We start from the raw sequence: 19,438 nt of genomic DNA on the forward strand, positions 1-19,438 counted from the left end.
TTGGATTGAGGTGGGAATTTTAGGGTAAGAAAGCTAGGGAGGTTTGGGGGATTCTTCCTTGTTGACTCTAGGTTAGGGAACAGGTTTAAGGTATAGATGACTGCAGTTCTTGAGTGTGGTCGTGGAAATGGATTGACATAAATGCAGTGTGACCTTGTGCAGGTCATGGTGCTGTGAAGGGCCTCAGTCTTCTGATGGGATTTGACAGACTGAATTTTCCGAGCAAAGATTCCTCGAACTTGGGACCCCACGCCCAGGCTGGATAGTTACTAACCAGGACAGTCCGTTTTCCCGCCTTTCCCGCGCCCAGCGGCAGTCTTCCCTTACCCCTCCCAACCTCTACCCTGCACGCAGGCGCAGATCACGGCTTCTCATTTCCTTCCACCCGTGCCCCCTCAAAGCTTCCCCTAGCAACAAGCTCGGGTTCCGCGCAAAGGCGGGGCGAACGCATGCGCCGCATCCCTTTCCACCACCAGTTGTCGGACAGCGCGCTGGGCTCCTCCCTCTAAGACTAACCCTTCTCCCCGCCTCCTCCCACCCAGGGTCCGCGTGGCGGGGCGCGCGCGCACTCTGGCTGGGAGGCTGCCCAGCTCTCTGGCAGCGGCAGTGAGGGGAGAGGGGCGGGGCTGTTTCCTTTGGGGCCCCGCCCCCTTGGCCCGGCGTCCTTACCGCGCTTGCGCGCTCCCGCCCGGTCTCCATCTTGGAATTGGGAGGAAGAGGGAGAGGGAGACCGGGACGAGACCAGGGCTGTGGTGCGGAGAGAGGCTGAGACTGAGAAGAGAGGGAGAGAGGGCACGGGGACCGCCCTTCGCTACAATCTTTCAGCTATCCTCGGGAGAGAGAAGGGGAAAGGGAGGGGGCTGGGGCGGGAGTGGGGGCTGTCACCCTCGGACCCCGGCGTGAGAGGGGCCGTGCGGTCGGACGTCCTCGGGTAGGCCCACTGTCGGTGGCCGAATACCTGGGGCTCAGTCCCCTGGTCCCGAATTTCCGGGCTTGACCCCACGCTTCTCAGATATCCGGGTATCAGCCCCTGAGATTCCAGATATCTGGGACTCGGGTCCCAACCTCTCTAAACCTGGGGCTCTGTTTCATAGGATTTCAAAAATCTGGGGTTCAGCACCCCGTGCGCACCAGTGTCCGGGGTTCATTCCCCAAGAATTCAAATATCAGATCCAGCCTCCCCCCGTTCACATATCTGGGGTTCAGACCCCACAATCAGAAATCCGGGATTCAGCAACTGTCGCCCTCGAGGAGGAGGAGGACTGGACCGCGAGGTCAGACCAGGTTGTCACCCCCTCCCCTCCAGGGGAGGCTTCCCGGGCCCGCCCCTCAGGAAGAGCGAAAGCCGAGGAAGAGGTGGCGAGGGGAAAGGTCTCCTTGCCCCTCTCCCTGCTTGGCAGAGCCGCTGGAGGACCCCAGGAGGAAGCGGAAGCGCTGGGGCATCACAGTGACCCCTACCAGGTGAGACACGGGGTGCAGGGGCGCGGGTCCCTGTGTCTAGCTTGAGAAGAAAGGTTGCTTTCTGGAAAGCTGGGCCTGGATAGACTCTCTGCTCAGGATGGGGAAGCCAGCTGAGCCAGTGGTCAGCCTCTGGCTAGTCTTGCCTTCTGCTGCCACCTTCTTCCCCTTCCTCTTCCCCTCCTTATATCTAGTTGATGGAGGACCTCAGATGACAGGGTCTGTCATGTCACCTGGGGTCACGCCCTACAGTCCTTGAGCTAATCAGAAGGATTTGCACCCTTCTGGTCATCTCCCCGTTCACTTTGCCCCTCACAGTTACTCCTTCGTGATTGTAACTCTTTCCTTTGAGGTGTTAAATCCCAGACCTCCGCTCCCCGTGGTCGGTCTGCTTATCTGTTCTTCAGGCTTGGTCTGGTTGGTTTTCTTGTCCTTTCGAGGAAGTGTATGTGTACATTTGTGTTTGGGGGTTCTTGGCAGTATTTCCCCTCACCTATTGTTACCTTCCAACCTCTTGCTATGATGGTATAAGTAATCTCATTTGTCAGAAGATTTATCGTTTACAAAGTGCTTTAGGTCCATGCTCTCATGTGATCTCTCCTCCCATTCATGTGGTGGGGGGCTGTTTTACTGCTGTCTTCCCATTTTACAGTTGAGCATATTGAGGCCCAGAGAGGTTGCCCAAGGTCACACAGTGGCAGAATCAGAATTTGAACTCAGGTCCTTAATCAAGTCTTGCCCCTGTTCCATACCTGTCTCTTGTCATCTCTTTTCTTCTATTCCTAGGTTTAGCCAGGGGTCCAGAGTAGAATGGGTTGGGGTGAGATTGAAGAATGGGAGGGAGGAGAGCTTCCTTTTTAGGAGGGATGTTCTCAGAACCTTTCCTGATGGGAGGCTCTGGCTCCTGCCTTCTGCCTCATGGATTTCTGTCTCTACTGTGACCTTCATCTTTACCCTGATCCCTGTCTTTGGCCTGGGTTCCTAAGAGGGCTGTGTCTTCCGACAAATGATAGTGATGTCTCTTAACAGTTAAAGCCAAGCTGCCAGGGGGCAGAATGATCCCCAAAGTATTTAAGCCTTGTGGTGATGACTCTGGAGGCAGGGAAGGAAAAATCCATATGCTGAGTGTCTGCATAATGTTCCTAAGTATGAGATCTCATTTAAAATTTCTCAACAGCTCTACACTAATCCATTTTACTGAAGAGAAGACCAAGTGTTAAGAAACTTACTCAAAGCCCTGTTGCTGTCCACTGTGGATGAAATGCATTGGTAGTGTAGCTTAGGGTGGACAGGCTTGGGTTTCCTTGTCTATAGCCTGGAGGTAACATTGTCCATTTTAGAAGGTAGTTATGATTTAGCACAGACCTTGGTAATCACTCAGATGTTTGTAATTTGAGGAAGAGGCCCCTTGTGGTGTTTGCTGGCATTTCTTATATGTGACCTGGGGTCCTCGGTTGGCATTCTTGGCTGGGTGCTGGTAAAGAGGTCAAGAACATTCCTTTGGCAAGTTGTGAGCACCTGCCTTTGTGTGTGGGTGTGTGGTGGGGGTGAGGGGTGCTTGGCAGGGTTGCTGGCAGGAGAATGGAGAACAGGGCCTGGGAGCTGCTTGGGGCTGGGCTGAGGGCAGTCAATCAATCTCCCAGGCTATTCTGAGCCCTCTGCACCCTGGGGGCCCACCAGAGAGGCGCGCTTGCTTCTTGCCCTCCAGCTTCCAGTTGGGCTGAGGAGACAAAATGAACAACACAACAGGAAACAATGCTCAACAGGATATAATTGCATGTTCGATTGTTAGGAGCTTTCAAGGAGCTAGGACTCTGCCTTGGGAGCCCAGTGCCACTGAAAACTCCTTTGTCCCTAAATTCCAACAAGTGCTTATCCAGGCGCCTGGCCTGGAATCCCCTGGGGGGTGGGGGGTCTTGACTGATGTGTATTGCTGGAGCTTTCAATATTTTTCTGACTGTGGGCTCTAGAAGCTCTCCCCAAGAGCTGAGGTAGTCAGGGGAGGCTTCCTGTAGGAGGGAGCTGAGCTTGGGGTGAGTTTTTGAGAGAGTAAACGAGTACACAAACCTGACTGGAGAGGAGAAGAGCCTGTTCGCTGGCCTTGGAGAAGTCCTTCCTTTCTATGCCTCAGCAATCTCATCTGTGAAATGGTGATAACGATCCTTCCCTTCTTGTTGTATAGGGCTGTTAAAGTAGATAGGGGTAATAGTAACACCTCATAAGGTTGTGGTGAGGATTGAATGACATAATGCACAGAAGGTGCTTACTACACATGCTCAGTACATGTTCTTTGTGCCACCAGTGTCCTGTACATGTGTGATGGGTATGCCATTGGACTGGACAAGTAAGGCAATCTAGATTGCAAGCCCACAGAGCCAGATGCCATTTCTCTCTGTCCTCCCATTCTGGATCTCCTGCCTGCCACAGCATCCTTGGCCCTTTTTGAGAGCAAGCCTCCTGGCCCCTCTGGGCCAGTACCCACTTGTAACAATGGCCGGATTTCCACTGCCTCCGGCCTGGCTGTTTCCTGCTCTCTTCCAGAGTGTGAGAGGTTGAGGGAGGAGGGGGCCTCCACGCCAAGGGGAATGGGAAAGTGCCTGGAAATATTTGGGGCATGGGACTTGTGGGACAGGACACTTGGGGACATGGGGCTCTAGCTGGGAGGCAGAATCTTTATTCTTGAGGGGAGATTTAGGAGTTACGGGGAAATGAAACTTGTTGAGGGCTGAGGGTGTTGGTGAGGGTGCTGAACTCCCAGTCTTCCTTCAGTTTTAGGGACTCCAGGGACCCAGCCCCCCCGTACTCTGGTTGCCAGGGCAACTTCATTTTTTTTTTTGGAGTTTTGATGTTGTTCCTAATCTCCCCCTCCCTTCCTTAGTAGTGCCTCCCCCTTGTCGGAACTAGGGGAGAAAGCAGAAACTTGAGGGGCTGGCTCCTTTCTCTCTCTGAGGGCCCGGTCTTTGTTCTAAGGGTCCCTTCTCTTCACCAGGTCAAGCCCCACTCTCAGGGCCCCCAGGGGCCACCATGCCAGCTGGGGGCCGGGCCGGAAGCCTGAAGGACCCCGATGTGGCTGAGCTTTTCTTCAAGGATGACCCAGAAAAGCTCTTTTCTGACCTCCGCGAGATTGGCCATGGCAGTTTTGGAGCTGTGTACTTTGTGAGTTAAAGCTTGGGAGTGTGGGGTAGGGACTGTCTCCCCACTGTGGACCTCCAGACAGCCCTGTATGCTCCTCTTCTCCACCACACCAGCCTTTCCTGCCCTCTCCTACTGGGCCAGCAAGTCTTCTTGCTGCCCAGTGCTTTCTGGGGACCTTCACTACCTTCTGGTCTGGTCCTCAGGCCCGGGATGTCCGGAATAGTGAGGTGGTGGCCATCAAGAAGATGTCCTACAGTGGAAAGCAGTCAAATGAGGTAGGTTGAGCTTGACAGACTGGATAGGATGCTGAGGACCCCAGTCTTAAGATACAGGCTAAGTAAACCTCTCCTCCCCTTTCTTACCTTCTCTCAGAAATGGCAGGACATCATCAAGGAGGTGCGGTTCCTACAGAAGCTTCGGCATCCCAATACCATTCAGTACCGGGGCTGTTACCTGAGGGAGCACACAGCTTGGGTGAGCTAGCCCCCGACTCTGCCCTCATCATCTTTGCCAGTACTCAGGCCTGTCCTTATCCTGGTCTAGTCTCCGAGGTGGACCCTGTTCAGGGTGTTCTCATGCAGATCTTGGGAGGGAGGAAATTTCTCCCAACCTTTTTAGTCCTCAAACAAACTCATAAGTCATATTGTGCGTCCAGAAGGAGAGGCTGAAGAGTGATGTAGCCTGTTAGCAGTTGAAGTGGGGCACATGGGCTGGAGGAGCAGGAGATTGAATGCTGGGATTCAGCTGCTGCTGGTAGTGACCTCTTGGGCTCTTTCTAAAGGAGGTCCTAACTCCAGGGACTTCCCCCACCTTTTTGTTTTCTCAGTTGTCCTTTCTCCCTGTTATTACCCCTGCGGGGGCGGGGGGGGGGGGGCGCGGGGAAGCATTGCTTGAGTAGTGGCTAGGCAAGGAACCCCTCTGTTTTGGATCTCTCCCCGAGCAAGCTAGGCCAGGGGTGGCCAGGTCTGCTGATTTCTGACCCTTGACCCTTCCATAGCTGGTGATGGAGTATTGCCTGGGTTCAGCTTCTGACCTTCTGGAAGGTAAGTGATTCTTTGGCCAACAAGTGGGAGAAGGGAGAAGAGCAGAGAAGCTGTAGGGGATGGGTAAAGGGGAAGTAGTTTCAGCCCCACCCTGGACTGCCTCCTTTGATGGTTTTCCCTTACTCCCCAGTGCACAAGAAGCCCCTTCAGGAGGTGGAGATTGCAGCTGTGACCCACGGGGCCCTTCAGGGCCTGGCTTATCTGCACTCCCACAACATGATTCATAGGTACAAGCAGCACTGGTGATGGCTGGGAGGGAGCTAGTGTTCTGCGTACCACCCCTCCTTGTGCTGGGCTGTAGTCTTCTTGGCCAAAGCCCCTGCCCAGCCTTCCTGAGATGCATGTCTTACCCCTTTGCTTTCCCTTCGGCAGGGATGTGAAGGCTGGAAACATCCTGCTGTCAGAGCCAGGCTTGGTGAAACTGGGGGACTTCGGCTCTGCATCCATCATGGCACCTGCCAACTCCTTCGTGGGCACCCCGTACTGGTGAGTGGGAGTGGTGGTGAGTGGAGAGAGCTCCCGGGATGTTGGGAGCAAGAGTTGGCAGGGTCTGGGCGGGTGATTAGCCTCTCTCTCCTGACCATTCTCCCAGGATGGCTCCAGAAGTGATCCTGGCGATGGATGAGGGACAATATGATGGCAAGGTGGATGTCTGGTCCTTAGGCATAACCTGCATCGAGCTGGGTAAGGACATTCGTCTCTCTGCTCCTTTATCCTCTTTTCTCTCCAGTCCTTTCTCTTTTCCTTACTTTATCCCTATACTGTCCCATCCTCTGAGGCTTTCAGGCACCTGTCCATTTTGAGGACCCTTGATTCCCAGTACAAGCAGCTGTCAAACCCTGCCATTTCTTAGGCCAAAAGATTTCATAGCATTCATCTTTTTCTGTCCACTACTCTAGTTCTAAATCTTTTTTTTTGAGTGCTCACTAAGTACCATGCACTGTGCTGGTAGGTTCTGAGGGTATAGCAGTGAATGAGGTTCCTGCTTTCTTGGAACTTACATTCAAGTGGGGTAAGTAGGCATTTTTTCTCTATGTGAAAAAAGCTGAATGGAAATGATATAGGAACAGTACAACCAGAAAACAAGGGACTTGACCTAGTTAGGGGCTGAGGAAGGTCTTCTTGTAGCAGAGATGTCTAAACAGAACCACAGGTAACTGTGGAAGGCTTGTAGAGAAAAGCATTATAGACAGAGAATGAGGAGCAGGCCTGTGGAGCTGAGACTAGCTTTAGTTGGTAGCAAAGAGCAGTGAGTGATAAGGCCAAAGAGTTCGGTTCAGTGAGTTCATGAGGTCTTGAAGCCATGTTGAGGTTCTCTTTTCTGCCAGCCAATGCTGTTGGAACAACTATGCCAGGCACAAAATAGGTGCCCAAGAAAGAGATGCTTTTAGTTACTCTTACCAAGAACTTCCTGTCGTGATCTTTCCCACTGCCGGTCTCTTCTTCCTTCCATTCTCTTTTACATCAGAGATGTGCTGTTGTTTTCTCTCCTCAGAGCCTCCCTGTTGCCTTCCAAGACTGAAGCCATCCCCGTTCTTACTTACACCAAGCTTAAGGCTCTTGCTCCCTAAAGGCTGGCTTTCCGCTTTACAAGCTCCACCCCTAAGTGTGCTATGAATATTTCCTGTTAATTACCTTTGTACCGTGTCCTTGGCCTGAGGTTGGAGATTTGGACTTGCCTTTCCCTCTGTCTACACACTTACCATTTAAGGCTGTGAACAGATAGGCGATGGAAGTATGTGAAGCAAGCCAGTATAAGAAAAATCTAGAGCTATCCATTTTATTGCTAGTTTTTGGTACAGAAATGTGCACAGAAAACTGTTTCTCTATTATAGAAAAAAACCATCAATCTTGATTGTAAGTGGCAACTGATACTTAGTTGGTGTCAGAGAAGCAGTATGGAGGAGACTAATGCAAACTGGAGGTTGCTGTTCCCAGGAGAACAGGCAGCTATTGTTTAGCTCCAGCCCATTGTTATGCAGGAATGTAGGCTTCATTTCACCAGATCTAATTTTTTAAAAAAGAAACTGGAAATTTAGGTTATTTCATTGCTAGTGTCAAAATTTACGGATCATTGTCAAGGCCCAAACCAAAACAACACAAAACATTTGTCTGGGCCACAAGGGGCTTCTGGCTTGCAACTTCTGAACTAAGGCCTACCTCCATTATTCCTTTTTCCAAACAAGCTTCCCTGAAACTACTGCAAATGGACCAACTTAAAGGCCTGGCTTCCCAGCCATTTACTGTTTTGTTCTTAGGCCAGTTACTAGCACTTTGAACTTGATGTTATTTGTTGAGTCTCATTTAACCTTCTCTGTTAGACTGGAGATTCCTTGAAGACAAGGCCTGTCTGTTTATCTTTTCCAGTACCTAAGCAAGTTTTTTGCTCTCATTGGGCACCTGGTAAATATTAGCTGGGCTGGCAAGTGAATGTGCTTCCCTCTGCTTTTGTTGGTGCTTTTGCATGTGTTGTTTTCTCTGATCCCTGTTCTACCCATGTGCAGCGGAAAGACTGGATATTGTATCTTAAAGAGAGGAAGGAATTGATTGAGGTTATGGGAATTGCTTAGGGTTGGGGAGCGGGGGTGTGGACCAGAGTCTTCTGATTTTAATTTCAGTCTCCTCTGCCCACCTGCCAGCTCTCACCTTCTCCCTCTTGACCTTTCTCTGTAGCGGAACGGAAACCACCACTGTTTAACATGAATGCGATGAGTGCCTTATACCACATTGCACAGAACGAGTCCCCTGTGCTCCAGTCAGGACACTGGTGAGGACTGGGGTTTCTGGGCCCAGGGGTTAGGCCACAGGGGTCAGGCTGCCTGACTCATGTCTTCTCCACCCCATTCTTACCCTCCTGTGACTTCTAGGTCTGAGTACTTCCGGAATTTTGTCGACTCCTGCCTTCAGAAAATCCCTCAAGACAGACCAACCTCAGAGGTTCTTCTGAAGGTGAGGGCTCACTGACCTAGCATTCTCCTAGAACTGAAGTTTGTTGGAATCACAGAAACCCCTCAGTGAAAGTAGTGATTCCTGATTCTTCCTCTACCAAGAACTTCATTTATGAATTCCCACACATATCCCCAGTGCCCAGTGGACTCTGTTTTGCAAGAGTTTGTCAAGGAGACTGCTTTTATTAAGTAATAATTTGTTTTCACATCTTTCATTAATCCAAGACATATAATTGCAAGTCAGAGCTTCTGGTCAGCGTACGATAACCAGGGTTACCTCACTGATCTAATGTAATTCAAGCCAAAAGCCTATGTAACCTTGTCGTGGCTGAATGTAGGATTTCCCTAGATGTTTTTCAAGTTATCAAAAGTAGAGGGGCCCACATTCCTTCAGAGATCCATGGGGGCCCTAGGACCCCTAGTTGGGAACTGTCTAGTTTGATCCACTTATTTTATAACTGTGGGATGCCTTGTGAGGCCCAAAGAAGCCTCATGACATGTTCAGGGGCACAGAACACTTTGAAAACCTGGACTAGAATCCAGATCTCTGGCTATTCTTGCCTGTCAGCCATGCCTGGAGGAACAAGAGTGTCTGAGGAGTAGAGGTTGGGTGGTAAAAATTAATGTGGGAGGAGGGCTTGGGACAAGGCCAGCATCAGGCTGTGGTGGGCACGGGCCCCACGGGAGTGCCTCAGGCCGGAGGGAATGCCGGGATCCGTGGGATGGTGGGGTGCGGGGGTGCCGGGCAGCAGGCCTCAGTGTTCTCTTCCCCAGCACCGCTTTGTGCTCCGTGAGCGGCCACCCACAGTCATCATGGACCTTATCCAGAGGACCAAGGATGCTGTTCGGGAGCTGGACAACCTGCAGTACCGCAAGATGAAGAAGATCCTGTTCCAGGAGGCACCCAATGGCCCTGGCGCGGAGGCCCCAGAGGAGGAGGAGGTGACCCAGGGTGCCCTGCTGCCATCTTCACCACCATGTTGTACTTGCCTCTGAGCAGCTGCTTGGTCCCGCTCCCCCACCCCTCTTCATACCCTCTCTCTCCATGTGCTACCTCCACGTGCACTTGCCTTGCCCTTCACCTTCCCTGCCCAACAAGCCCATGTCCTGTCCACAGGAGGCAGAGCCCTACATGCACCGGGCCGGGACACTGACCAGTCTAGAGAGTAGCCATTCAGTGCCCAGCATGTCCATCAGCGCCTCCAGCCAGAGCAGCTCAGTCAACAGCCTGGCAGATGCCTCTGATAATGAGGAGGAAGAAGAGGAGGAGGAAGAGGAGGAGGAGGAGGAAGAAGGTCCTGAAGCCCGGGAGATGGCCATGATGCAGGAGGGAGAGCACACAGTCACCTCCCACAGCTCCATCATCCACCGGCTGCCGGTATGCAGCTGTGCCTGAGTAGGCTTGACAGCCACAGGGCCCTGCTCCAGGTCTGACTGGGTCTTCAGGGAACTCTCTCTGGACCCTCTGACCTCTGAGACTCGGGCATTCCTTCCACCTTCTCTTCCTCTAGGGCTCTGATAACCTCTATGATGACCCCTATCAGCCAGAGATGACCCCAGGGCCTCTCCAGCCACCTGCGGCCCCAGCTCCCTCCTCTACCACCTCTTCGGCCCGCCGACGGGCCTACTGCCGCAACAGGGACCACTTTGCCACCATCCGTACTGCCTCCCTGGTAAGCACAGCCATCCTAGGTCCCCCAGACTATTTAAGTTCAGAAATGGCTTTCTCCCTGTGGGGTGTGATTAAGTCCAGATTCCAGACTCTGTTGCTGTCACTTCCTTCTTACCTCGACTGTCTCACCTAAATCCCCCCCCCTCACCTCCCTTCTCTCAGTAGACTGTTTTGGTCATGTTGCCCAACTCTCACCCTGTCTTTGTGACTTGACTTAAATAGCATCTCCTAGTGTGTCTTCCCAGGCTCCTGGCCAGCCAGGTGCTTTGTGTTCTGTGCTTTGGTGCTCCTGAACAGCATTGTGACAGGTCTGCTGGATTCTGTGCCCCCAGAGAGCAGAGATGGTATATAGGTATCTGCCTGTACCAGTAATTGGCTTGCCGGCCCCCACACCTGCCTGTATTTAATCCTTCCAGCTTTTCTGGGAGGGTGAGGATAGGATTCCATTTAAGAGATGACACAGTTGTGACTCAGAAGGGCTCCGTTTAGTAGTTCTCAAATTCTGTAACCAGTACCTTGGTCCTCGCCTAAAATAAAGGCATGGCGTTTGGGGGTTTTTTTCCCTCAGTTGATAGGAAAACTGTTTCCCTAAGATAGAATTTTTTGTCTATAATTTTAGTAGACTTTTAGATTACGTTCTTGTTTAGCTGTGTTGACAGTTCTCTTGGAGGCCATTGGTTGGTCTGTTGTGTTCTTTTAGCCTCTCCTTATGACTGGTTGTTCTGCTAGGATAACTCTAAAGATCCTCTGATGCTTGGTGCTTTGTGATACTATGAGAGAGGTCTGGGACTTCTAGGGATTTGGCCACCTGAACTAGTTTGGGGCCATTGACATAGCCTTTGAACAATGGGATCTGAGTTCAAACTTCAGATGAGGGCATCCAGATCCAGTGTTCTTGTCATCCAGCATCCTATGGTCTGTATTCTGCCTCCATACCTGGGCTGTAAAGGGTCTTCAGTGTTTGCTGAAGGGGAAGGAACAATCACTTTCTAGTTCAAAGTATTCTAGACACTATTACTTAGGTAGCGAACTTAATCTCCACAGCCCACTATGAGGAGGTGTTATTGTCTCCTTAACAGAACTGAGGCTTAGCAGCATTAATTTTCTTGAAGTCACATGGTTAGGAAGTGGCAGAGCTGGGGATCTGGGCCCAGGTCTGTCTTGATTCTTTTACTCTTTTGGATCAATCTGAATTGTCCCTACTTTTAGGCAAGACCCCATGTTCAATCCCTTTTCTTGTCTGATGCGGTCACACCAACCCATGAGGGAGATGATGTCTCCATTCTCCAGTGGAGGTGGCAGGCTCAGAAAGGTTAAGTGAGGAAGGTACCAAATGAGAATTAAACCCATGCATCGAAACCTCACGTTCTTGCCCATACAGCACAAAGACGGTGTGTGTGTTAATAACACGGGGCCAGAGGTGCGCCCCACTCCTCATCCTTTCTCCCTCCCCAGGTCAGCCGCCAGATTCAGGAGCATGAGCAGGACTCAGCCCTGCGGGAGCAGCTGAGTGGCTATAAGCGGATGCGACGACAGCACCAGAAACAGCTGCTGGCGTTGGAGTCACGGCTGAGGGGTGAGCGCGAGGAGCACAGTGCGCGGCTGCAGCGGGAGCTCGAGGCACAGCGGGCTGGCTTTGGGGCTGAGGCCGAAAAGCTGTCCCGGCGGCACCAGGCCATTGGGGAGAAGGAGGCGCGAGCCGCTCAGGCTGAGGAGCGGAAGTTCCAGCAGCACATCCTTGGGCAGCAGAAGAAGGAGCTGGCCGCCCTGCTGGAGGCGCAGAAGCGAACCTACAAACTGCGGAAGGAGCAGCTGAAGGAGGTGAGTTTGGACCGCAGCTGTGGGTGGGCTTGGTGGGGGGTGAGGCAGGCCTTGACCCCCTGGCTCTCCTACTGCCCTTTCCTAGGAACTCCAGGAGAACCCCAGCACCCCCAAGCGGGAGAAGGCTGAGTGGCTTTTGCGGCAGAAGGAGCAGCTACAGCAGTGCCAGGCAGAGGAGGAGGCTGGGTTGCTGCGGCGGCAGCGCCAGTACTTTGAGCTGCAGTGTCGCCAGTACAAGCGCAAGATGCTGCTGGCGCGCCACAGCTTAGACCAGGACCTGCTGCGAGAGGTAGGCCTCCCCCTCCCCCTGTCGCCTCCCAGGTCCTAGGCTCCTGCCCTGTTTAATCTGCCTCACTTGGGACCATCTTTCCTCTCTGCCCTCATTCATGTTGTGGGCTGTCTTCTCTTTAGCATCTCTCTGACTTCTTGTGCCCACCAGACCACACTTGAGTTCCCAGCCTGCCAGGAGTTTGGCACCCTTTTCCCTTTCACTCATACCCCTCATCTCCCCACCGTCAGTTCCCTTGCCAAGAAGTCCTGGGGCTCTTATTTCCTTGACACTCACAAGGCGTCCTAACCGCTTTCTGGCCCCTGCCTCCCTTTTGCCTTAGGACTTGAACAAGAAACAGACACAGAAGGACTTGGAGTGTGCGTTGCTGCTGCGGCAGCATGAGGCCACGCGGGAGCTGGAGCTCCGGCAGCTACAGGCTGTGCAGCGCACTCGGGCTGAGCTCACCCGCCTGCAGCACCAGACGGAGCTGGGCAACCAGCTGGAGTACAATAAGCGGCGTGAGCAGGAGTTGCGGCAGAAGCACGCGGCCCAGGTTCGCCAGCAGCCCAAGAGCCTCAAAGTACGTGCAGGCCAGCGTCCCCCGGGCCTCCCGCTCCCCATTCCTGGGGCTGTGGGACCACCTAACACAGGCGCCCCTAGAGAGGAGCAGCCCCGCTCACCTGGCCAGGAGGCAGTCCCGGACCAAAGGATGCTGGGAGAGGAGGAGGAAGCAGTTCCCGAGAGGAGGGTTCTGGGGAAGAGGGGGGCTGCCGTGGAGCCAGAGGAGCAGAGGATACTGGGGGAAGAGTCAGGGACCGCTAGCCCCAGTCCACAAAACCATGAGAGTTTGGTTGATGAGGAGGTTTGGGGGCTACCTGAGGAGGAGACAGAGGAGCTCAGAGTGCCATCCCCAGCACTGCAGGAGAGGAGCATTGTGGGCCAGGAGGCATCGGTGGAATGGAGGTTGTGGGGGAAGGAGGATGGCAGCCTCTTGGGTGAGGAGTTTGAGCTTGACTGGGTCCAGGGTCCTGCACTGACCCCAGTCCCTGAGGAGGAAGAGGAAGAGGAGGAGGGGGCTCCATTTAGGACCCCAAGGGATCCTGGAGATGGCTGCCCCTCACCAGACATCCCCCCGGAACCCCCTCCACCACATTTGAGGCCAGGCACTACTAGCCAGCTCCCTGGACTCCTGTCCCATGGCCTCCTGGCTGGACTCTCCTTTGCAGTGGGGTCCTCCTCAGGCCTCTTGCCCCTACTACTTCTGCTGCTGCTCCCATTGCTGGCGGCCCAGGGTGGGGGCGGCCTGCAGGCAGCCCTGCTGGCTCTTGAAGTGGGGCTGGTGGGCCTGGGGGCCTCCTACCTACTTCTTTGTACAGCTCTGCACCTGCCCCCCAGTCTGTTCCTACTCCTGGCTCAGGGTACTGCACTGGGGGCCGTCCTCAGTCTGAGCTGGCGCCGAGGCCTCCTGGGCGTCCCTCTGGGCCTTGGGGCTGCCTGGCTCCTCGCCTGGCCAGGCCTGGCTCTACCTCTGGCAGCTCTGGCGGCAGGGGGCAAATGGGTGCAACAGCAGGGCCCCCGGATGCGCCGGGGCATTTCTCGACTCTGGTTGCGGGCTCTGCTGCGCCTGTCACCCATGGTCTTCCGGGCCCTGCAGGGCTGCGGGGCCGTGGGGGACCGGGGCCTATTTGCACTGTACCCCAAGACCAACAAGGATGGCTTTCGCAGCCGTATTCCTGTCCCTGGGCCCCGACGGAGTAATCCTCGCACTGCCCGACACCCACTAGCCCTTTTGGCCAAGTTTTGGGCCCTGTGCAAGGGCTGGAACTGGCGCCTGGCCCGGGCCAGCCAAAGTTTAGCCACCCACCTGCCCCCCTGGGCTGTCCACACACTGGCCAGTTGGGGCCTGCTTCGGGGTGAGCGGCCCAGCCGTATCCCCCGGCTGCTTCCACGCAGCCAGCGCCGGCTGGGCCCTCCTGCCTCCCACCAGCCACCGCCAGGGATGCTCGCCGGGCGGAGATCCCGAGCCCGCCAGTCCCGGGCCCCACCTCCCTGGAGGTGACCAACTCCAGCTCCTCCCCAGCCCGAATCCAGAGCATTGAGCACTTTATCTCCCACTACTCAGTGAAGTTTCTCCATTCCCTGCCCTCTCCTCCCATTCACCCCACACCCCACACCTCAGCCCCCAGCCCTTCAGCCTTGAGACAGGCAGCCTCCTCTGCCATGGAGTCTGGAGACGATGCTTTGTGTTCTCCTGATGCTCCTCCCCACCCTAAGTTATTGCTGTTCTCCCGCTGTGTGTGTGCTCATCCTCACCCTCATCGACTCAGGCCTGGGGCCAGGGGTGGCAATGGGTGGGAAGAGTCATGTTTTTTTTTTCTCTCTCTTTGATTTTGTTTTTCTGTCTCCCTTCCAACCTGTCCCCTTTCCCCCACCAAAAAAAAAGAAAAAGAAAAAGACAAACACAAATAAAATATCTGAGCGGAACTGTACTTTTGGCCCAGGCTGCCTCTGTCTGCTTTGTCCTGCCGCCTAGCCTCCCCGGTATGCCCCCAGTCTGGACCCTTGACCCCCAGTTCCATGACCTTTTCACCCCATCTACGTTATCTCAACCCCTTTCACTCCTCAGCCTCATCTTTTCTACCTTCATAGCTTCATTGCACCATGACCACTACCAGCTCGGCAGGGCTGGGCCCCTGTTGAGCTGCTTGGTCCCACGGTTCCCCTGTATGTGGATTCCTCCCAGAGAGTGCTCAGGTCCTGGGTCCTTTTCGTCCTCGTTCACTGCCTTTTCTCCCAACCCACTCCCTGTGTGGTTCCCTTCTGTCTGGGAGCTGAGTTTCTCTCCTGGCATCAGGGCTGGGGGATGGGACTGCAAACCATCCCCAGTAGGGGGTGGTGAGTTTGGGGGCCCAAAAGTGTGGGGGCCATGGAAATGGGATTGGTTGTGGGCTTGGAGTGGGAGCTGAGTGCACAAAGACTGGGCTGGAATGTGGAGGTCTGGTCAGGGTGGCAGCTGCTGGCCTGTTGAACTTGTCAGGCCCTTTCTGGCCACCGCCCCTTTCCCTTGTGTGACCCGAAATGGGGCCACCCTTTCTTACCCATTTCTTGGCTTGGTGCTTATCATTCTTCCCTCCCACCCTACGCTGATAAACCTAGGACTTCCTCTGTCTTTCCTCAGCTTTGTTGCTGTCTTCCATGGGTGTGTTGAGTGACTTGGTTTTCTCACTCGTGTATATTCTGTATCTGCTCACAGGCATCTATCCTAGGTCATATTTTCTTCCTCCTCTGCATGGTCAAAACTTCCTTGTGTGCACTCAGTACTTGAAAGATTCTCAGTTCCCTTTCATGAACTCTCCTGCTGTTTCTTGTGAGTTGTCCACCCAACTCTGAGCATGCTCTTGGAAGCTGTCTTGTTCTCTTTGCGCCTCTTGCCCACTGAGCATCTTCTTGATCTCTCCACACAACCCCATCTCTCCGTGCCTGTCTGTATACAGCTCCCCCGCCCCCTCTGTCTAACATGTTTTCTGTTTCTCTCCCTCTCCCTGTCTCTGCTGCTGTCTCCTCTCCTCCTCTCTTTCTTCTCCCCCTCTCCCCGGTTGTTCCTCCTCCTTCCCCCTGCCCCCATCTCCCTTTGGTCCGTCCACTGCATAGTCTAAGGAGCTGCAGATCAAGAAGCAGTTCCAGGAGACGTGTAAGATCCAGACTCGGCAGTACAAGGCTCTGCGGGCCCATTTGCTGGAGACCACGCCCAAAGCTCAGCACAAGAGCCTCCTTAAGCGGCTCAAGGAAGAACAGACCCGCAAGCTGGCAATCCTAGCCGAGCAGTACGACCAGTCCATCTCAGAGATGCTCAGCTCACAGGCGGTGAGGCCTGGGGTCCAGGGAGGGAGCGTGGTGGAGGTTGGCCTTGATATTTCCAGCTTAGCTGTGAACACTGGAAGTGGGGAGTGTAGAGAGAGGGGGCTTTTTGTTCTTGGGAAACGCAGATACTCTTCCCACTGTTGGGATTCTCTGCAACAGTTTTCTTATTTCCCTTTAAATATTTTCTTAAGGTCTTGACAAAGCCAGCCTGCCTACTCCACCGAGAACCACCAAGGAAAGAATGGCTGTACTTTTTTCCTGGGCCTGAGTTAGTTTAATGTGTGAACAGGGAGCAAATCAAAATGAGTGTGGCCTTCAGGCCAGTTGGAGGGTTTTGAAGGTTGCTGTTAGTGATCACATGACACAGGAATGGGCCACTTAAAGTAACAGTATAAAAAGTGAAAGTGTCCTTATTCATTTGCCATTCCCTCACCTAATCCCACCTCTCAGAGGTAATTGTTAAAAATGAATTGTATTAGATTTTTTTTCCTATGCATATTTGGAAATTATATTAAAAACTTAAACCAAAATGGAATCACTTTGCAAACTGTCCTCTTCTTTTTCCACCGAATATTTCCTGGACATCTTTCCATGTCAGTAAATGTCTCATTTTTTAAGAGCATAGAATTTCCCATGGTATGGATGTACCATGATTTATTTAACCCATCCCTTATTGGTGGACGTTTAGGTTGTTTCCAGTATTTTGCTATTACAACGCTTCAGTGAACATCTTCGAGCACATGTGCAAGTATACGTGGGGGATAAATTCCTGGAAGTGTAATTGCTGTGTCACAGGGTATGATGACCTTTCATTCTGATAGATATTGAGACTTGGTGCTTCTTGAAACCTTAGGGCCCAGGCCTACTGGGGCAGGGGAGGATTGTGGGGGTCGGGGAGGAGGCCCTTAAAACTTGTTCTTCCTGATCTCTAGCTGCGGCTTGATGAAACCCAGGAAGCAGAGTTCCAGGCCCTTCGGCAGCAGCTGCAACAAGAGCTGGAGCTGCTCAATGCTTACCAGAGCAAGATCAAGATCCGCACGGAGAGTCAGCATGAACGGGAGTTGCGGGAGCTGGAGCAGAGAGTAGCCCTGAGGCGGGCCCTGCTGGAGCAGCGGGTGAGAGGGCTGGGCTTCCAGGATGGGCTGGGGAGGGCAGCCCCCATCCTGGATCCTCTTAACCTCTCTTCTGGGTACCCCAGGTGGAAGAGGAGCTGCTGGCCCTGCAGACAGGGCGCTCTGAGCGAATCCGGAGTTTGCTTGAGCGGCAGGCCCGTGAGATTGAGGCTTTCGATGGAGAGAGCATGAGGCTGGGCTTCTCCAGTATGGCTCTCGGGGGCATCCCAGCTGAGGCTGCTGCCCAGGGCTATCCTGCTCCACCCCCTGCCCCCGCCTGGCCCTCCCGGCCGGTTCCTCGTTCAGGGGCACACTGGAGCCATGGCCCTCCTCCACCAGGCATGCCACCCCCGGCCTGGCGTCAGCCTGCTCTCTTGGCTCCCCCGGGTCCCCCAAACTGGCTGGGGCCCCCGGCACAGAGTGGCACACCCCGTGGTGGAGCCCTGCTGCTGCTAAGAAACAGCCCCCAGCCCCTGCGGCGAGCAGCCTCAGGGGGCAGTGGCAGTGACAGTGTGGGCCCACCTGCTGCTGCAGTGCCTGGGCCTCTGAGCCGCAGCACCAGTGTCGCTTCCCACATCCTCAATGGTTCCTCCCACTTCTATTCCTGAAGTACAAGGTGGATATGAGCAGATGAATGAGGCAGGGGTGGGTGGAGCCTGATCCTGGAGGGCTGTAAGCCTGAGGTCCACCCAAGGGTGGGGGATAGGATGTTGGCTCCAGCTCCTCCCCTCAGACCTCATCTCATGAGCTTCTTGGGCTGGCCAGCGGCCCAAGGCCAGCTTGGGCATAGGTGCCTCAAGGCTGGCCGGGAGCCCTTGCCTCCCCACCATGGTGCCAGGGTTTCTCTCCATCACGGCCTCGGGAAAGGAGGGAGATATGCGTGTCAAATATTTATCTAGTCCCCTGGGGGAGGGGGAAGGGTGGGTCTAGATATATTATATAAAGAGAACTATACTACCCCCTGGAATGGGGCCATGGACTGGGGACTCCAGGCCCCCAGACTTGGGATGTGGCAGAGCAGGTCTGGGGCCTGGGAGGGAAGAACGGGAGGAAAAGGCCTTCCTGAAAGGAGATCAGGATGGGGTCTTGGGGTCAGGATGCCTGGGTCTCTCCATTCCCCCGTTGCTGTCTGACGTCCTGTGCCGTCTTGTCCTTTTATCTTTTTTTTTTTTTTTATTGAGATCAGAGCTGGGGCAAGTGAACAAAATAAAAACCTTGGAAGGGGCTGCTCCCGGGCCTGGGGGCAGTCATGAGAGCCCCTCCCAGCTATGGGGCTGGCACAGAGCCCTACAGCAAGCTTTTAATAAACTGTTGGTTATTCTGACAGATCCCAGGACTCTCACCTTTTCTGTCTTAATGTGTGTGAAGGAATGTTCAGTGGCAGGTGATAGTGTTACTTGAACTCACTGGGCTGTGTAACTAAAAATTTCAGTGACTTCATTGACTTTGGACATGACTGAATCTAGATCTTCAGAGGAAGCCATCAGTCCCTGGACCTCTGCTTCGCTTTGCTTTGGCTTCAGATTTTCAGAAAGTTCACCTCACCCACAAGCCCCTGGCAGCTCCAGGCTTACAGCTTACTAACAACCTCAACAGTAAGAATTCCAGCAGTCCTGAAGTGACTCCATTGGTTTGATCTGTAGCCAGAGGCCTCGAGTGCTCCAATTGGTCAGGTTTAGATCTTGTACCCACCCCTTTAAAGACTGGAAGAGTCAGCCCATGAACTAAGTGGCTGTTTCCAGGAGGGAGAAGAAAGACATAAACAACAGCTGTTCCCCAGTCCTTTCATTCTTGTTTCACATTCTTCTTAAGGCCAGTTATTCAGATCCTTCTCCCGGCAAGGCATTAAGTTATCAAGACAGCTAAAAAGCAGGGTGGTCAGAGGGGCCCACTGATCAGGCTGGAGGAAGGAATCACACTCTCCTCGAGTCCAGACTTGATGGCAGGGTCTGGAGGCTGGGACTTCTTTCGGAAAATCAGAAAAAGGGAATCAGACCAAGGGGACAATGGCTGCTCCTCAGCTCCGTGGACAGGGGTTAAGAGTGGGGACCAGTTTTGACAAGGTGATTCAAACACTCCTTTATTGAGTCTTTTTAAAAATAAATCCCTGTAAACAC

General features: G+C 53.7%; 1 protein-coding gene across 3 annotated transcripts; it reads left to right on the forward strand.

The window, feature by feature from the left end:
- Positions 1-908: 908 nt before the first annotated feature.
- Positions 909-18,563, forward strand: TAOK2 (TAO kinase 2). 3 transcript variants are annotated; one of them, XM_068969269.1, is made up of 19 exons: positions 909-1,461; positions 4,448-4,614; positions 4,797-4,868; positions 4,966-5,067; positions 5,591-5,636; positions 5,767-5,863; positions 6,009-6,122; positions 6,229-6,320; positions 8,310-8,403; positions 8,504-8,585; positions 9,359-9,526; positions 9,702-9,962; positions 10,096-10,257; positions 11,712-12,077; positions 12,163-12,366; positions 12,689-12,928; positions 16,000-16,212; positions 17,142-17,324; positions 17,408-18,563. In XM_068969269.1, exons 2-19 carry the CDS (start codon positions 4,483-4,485, stop codon positions 17,927-17,929), a joined length of 3,150 nt encoding a protein of 1,049 aa, XP_068825370.1. In that variant the 5' UTR covers positions 909-1,461; positions 4,448-4,482; the 3' UTR covers positions 17,930-18,563. The 3 variants fall into 3 exon arrangements, with proteins under 3 accessions (XP_068825370.1, XP_068825371.1, XP_068825369.1); XM_068969270.1 differs by lacking the exon at positions 17,408-18,563 and having other exon boundaries at positions 16,898-17,274; XM_068969268.1 differs by lacking the exons at positions 17,142-17,324; positions 17,408-18,563 and having other exon boundaries at positions 12,689-16,130.
- Positions 18,564-19,438: the final 875 nt, after the last annotated feature.

Source organism: Capricornis sumatraensis, chromosome 3, assembly GCF_032405125.1.
Source record: "Capricornis sumatraensis isolate serow.1 chromosome 3, serow.2, whole genome shotgun sequence".
In the NCBI taxonomy this organism is placed as follows: domain Eukaryota; kingdom Metazoa; phylum Chordata; class Mammalia; order Artiodactyla; family Bovidae; genus Capricornis; species Capricornis sumatraensis.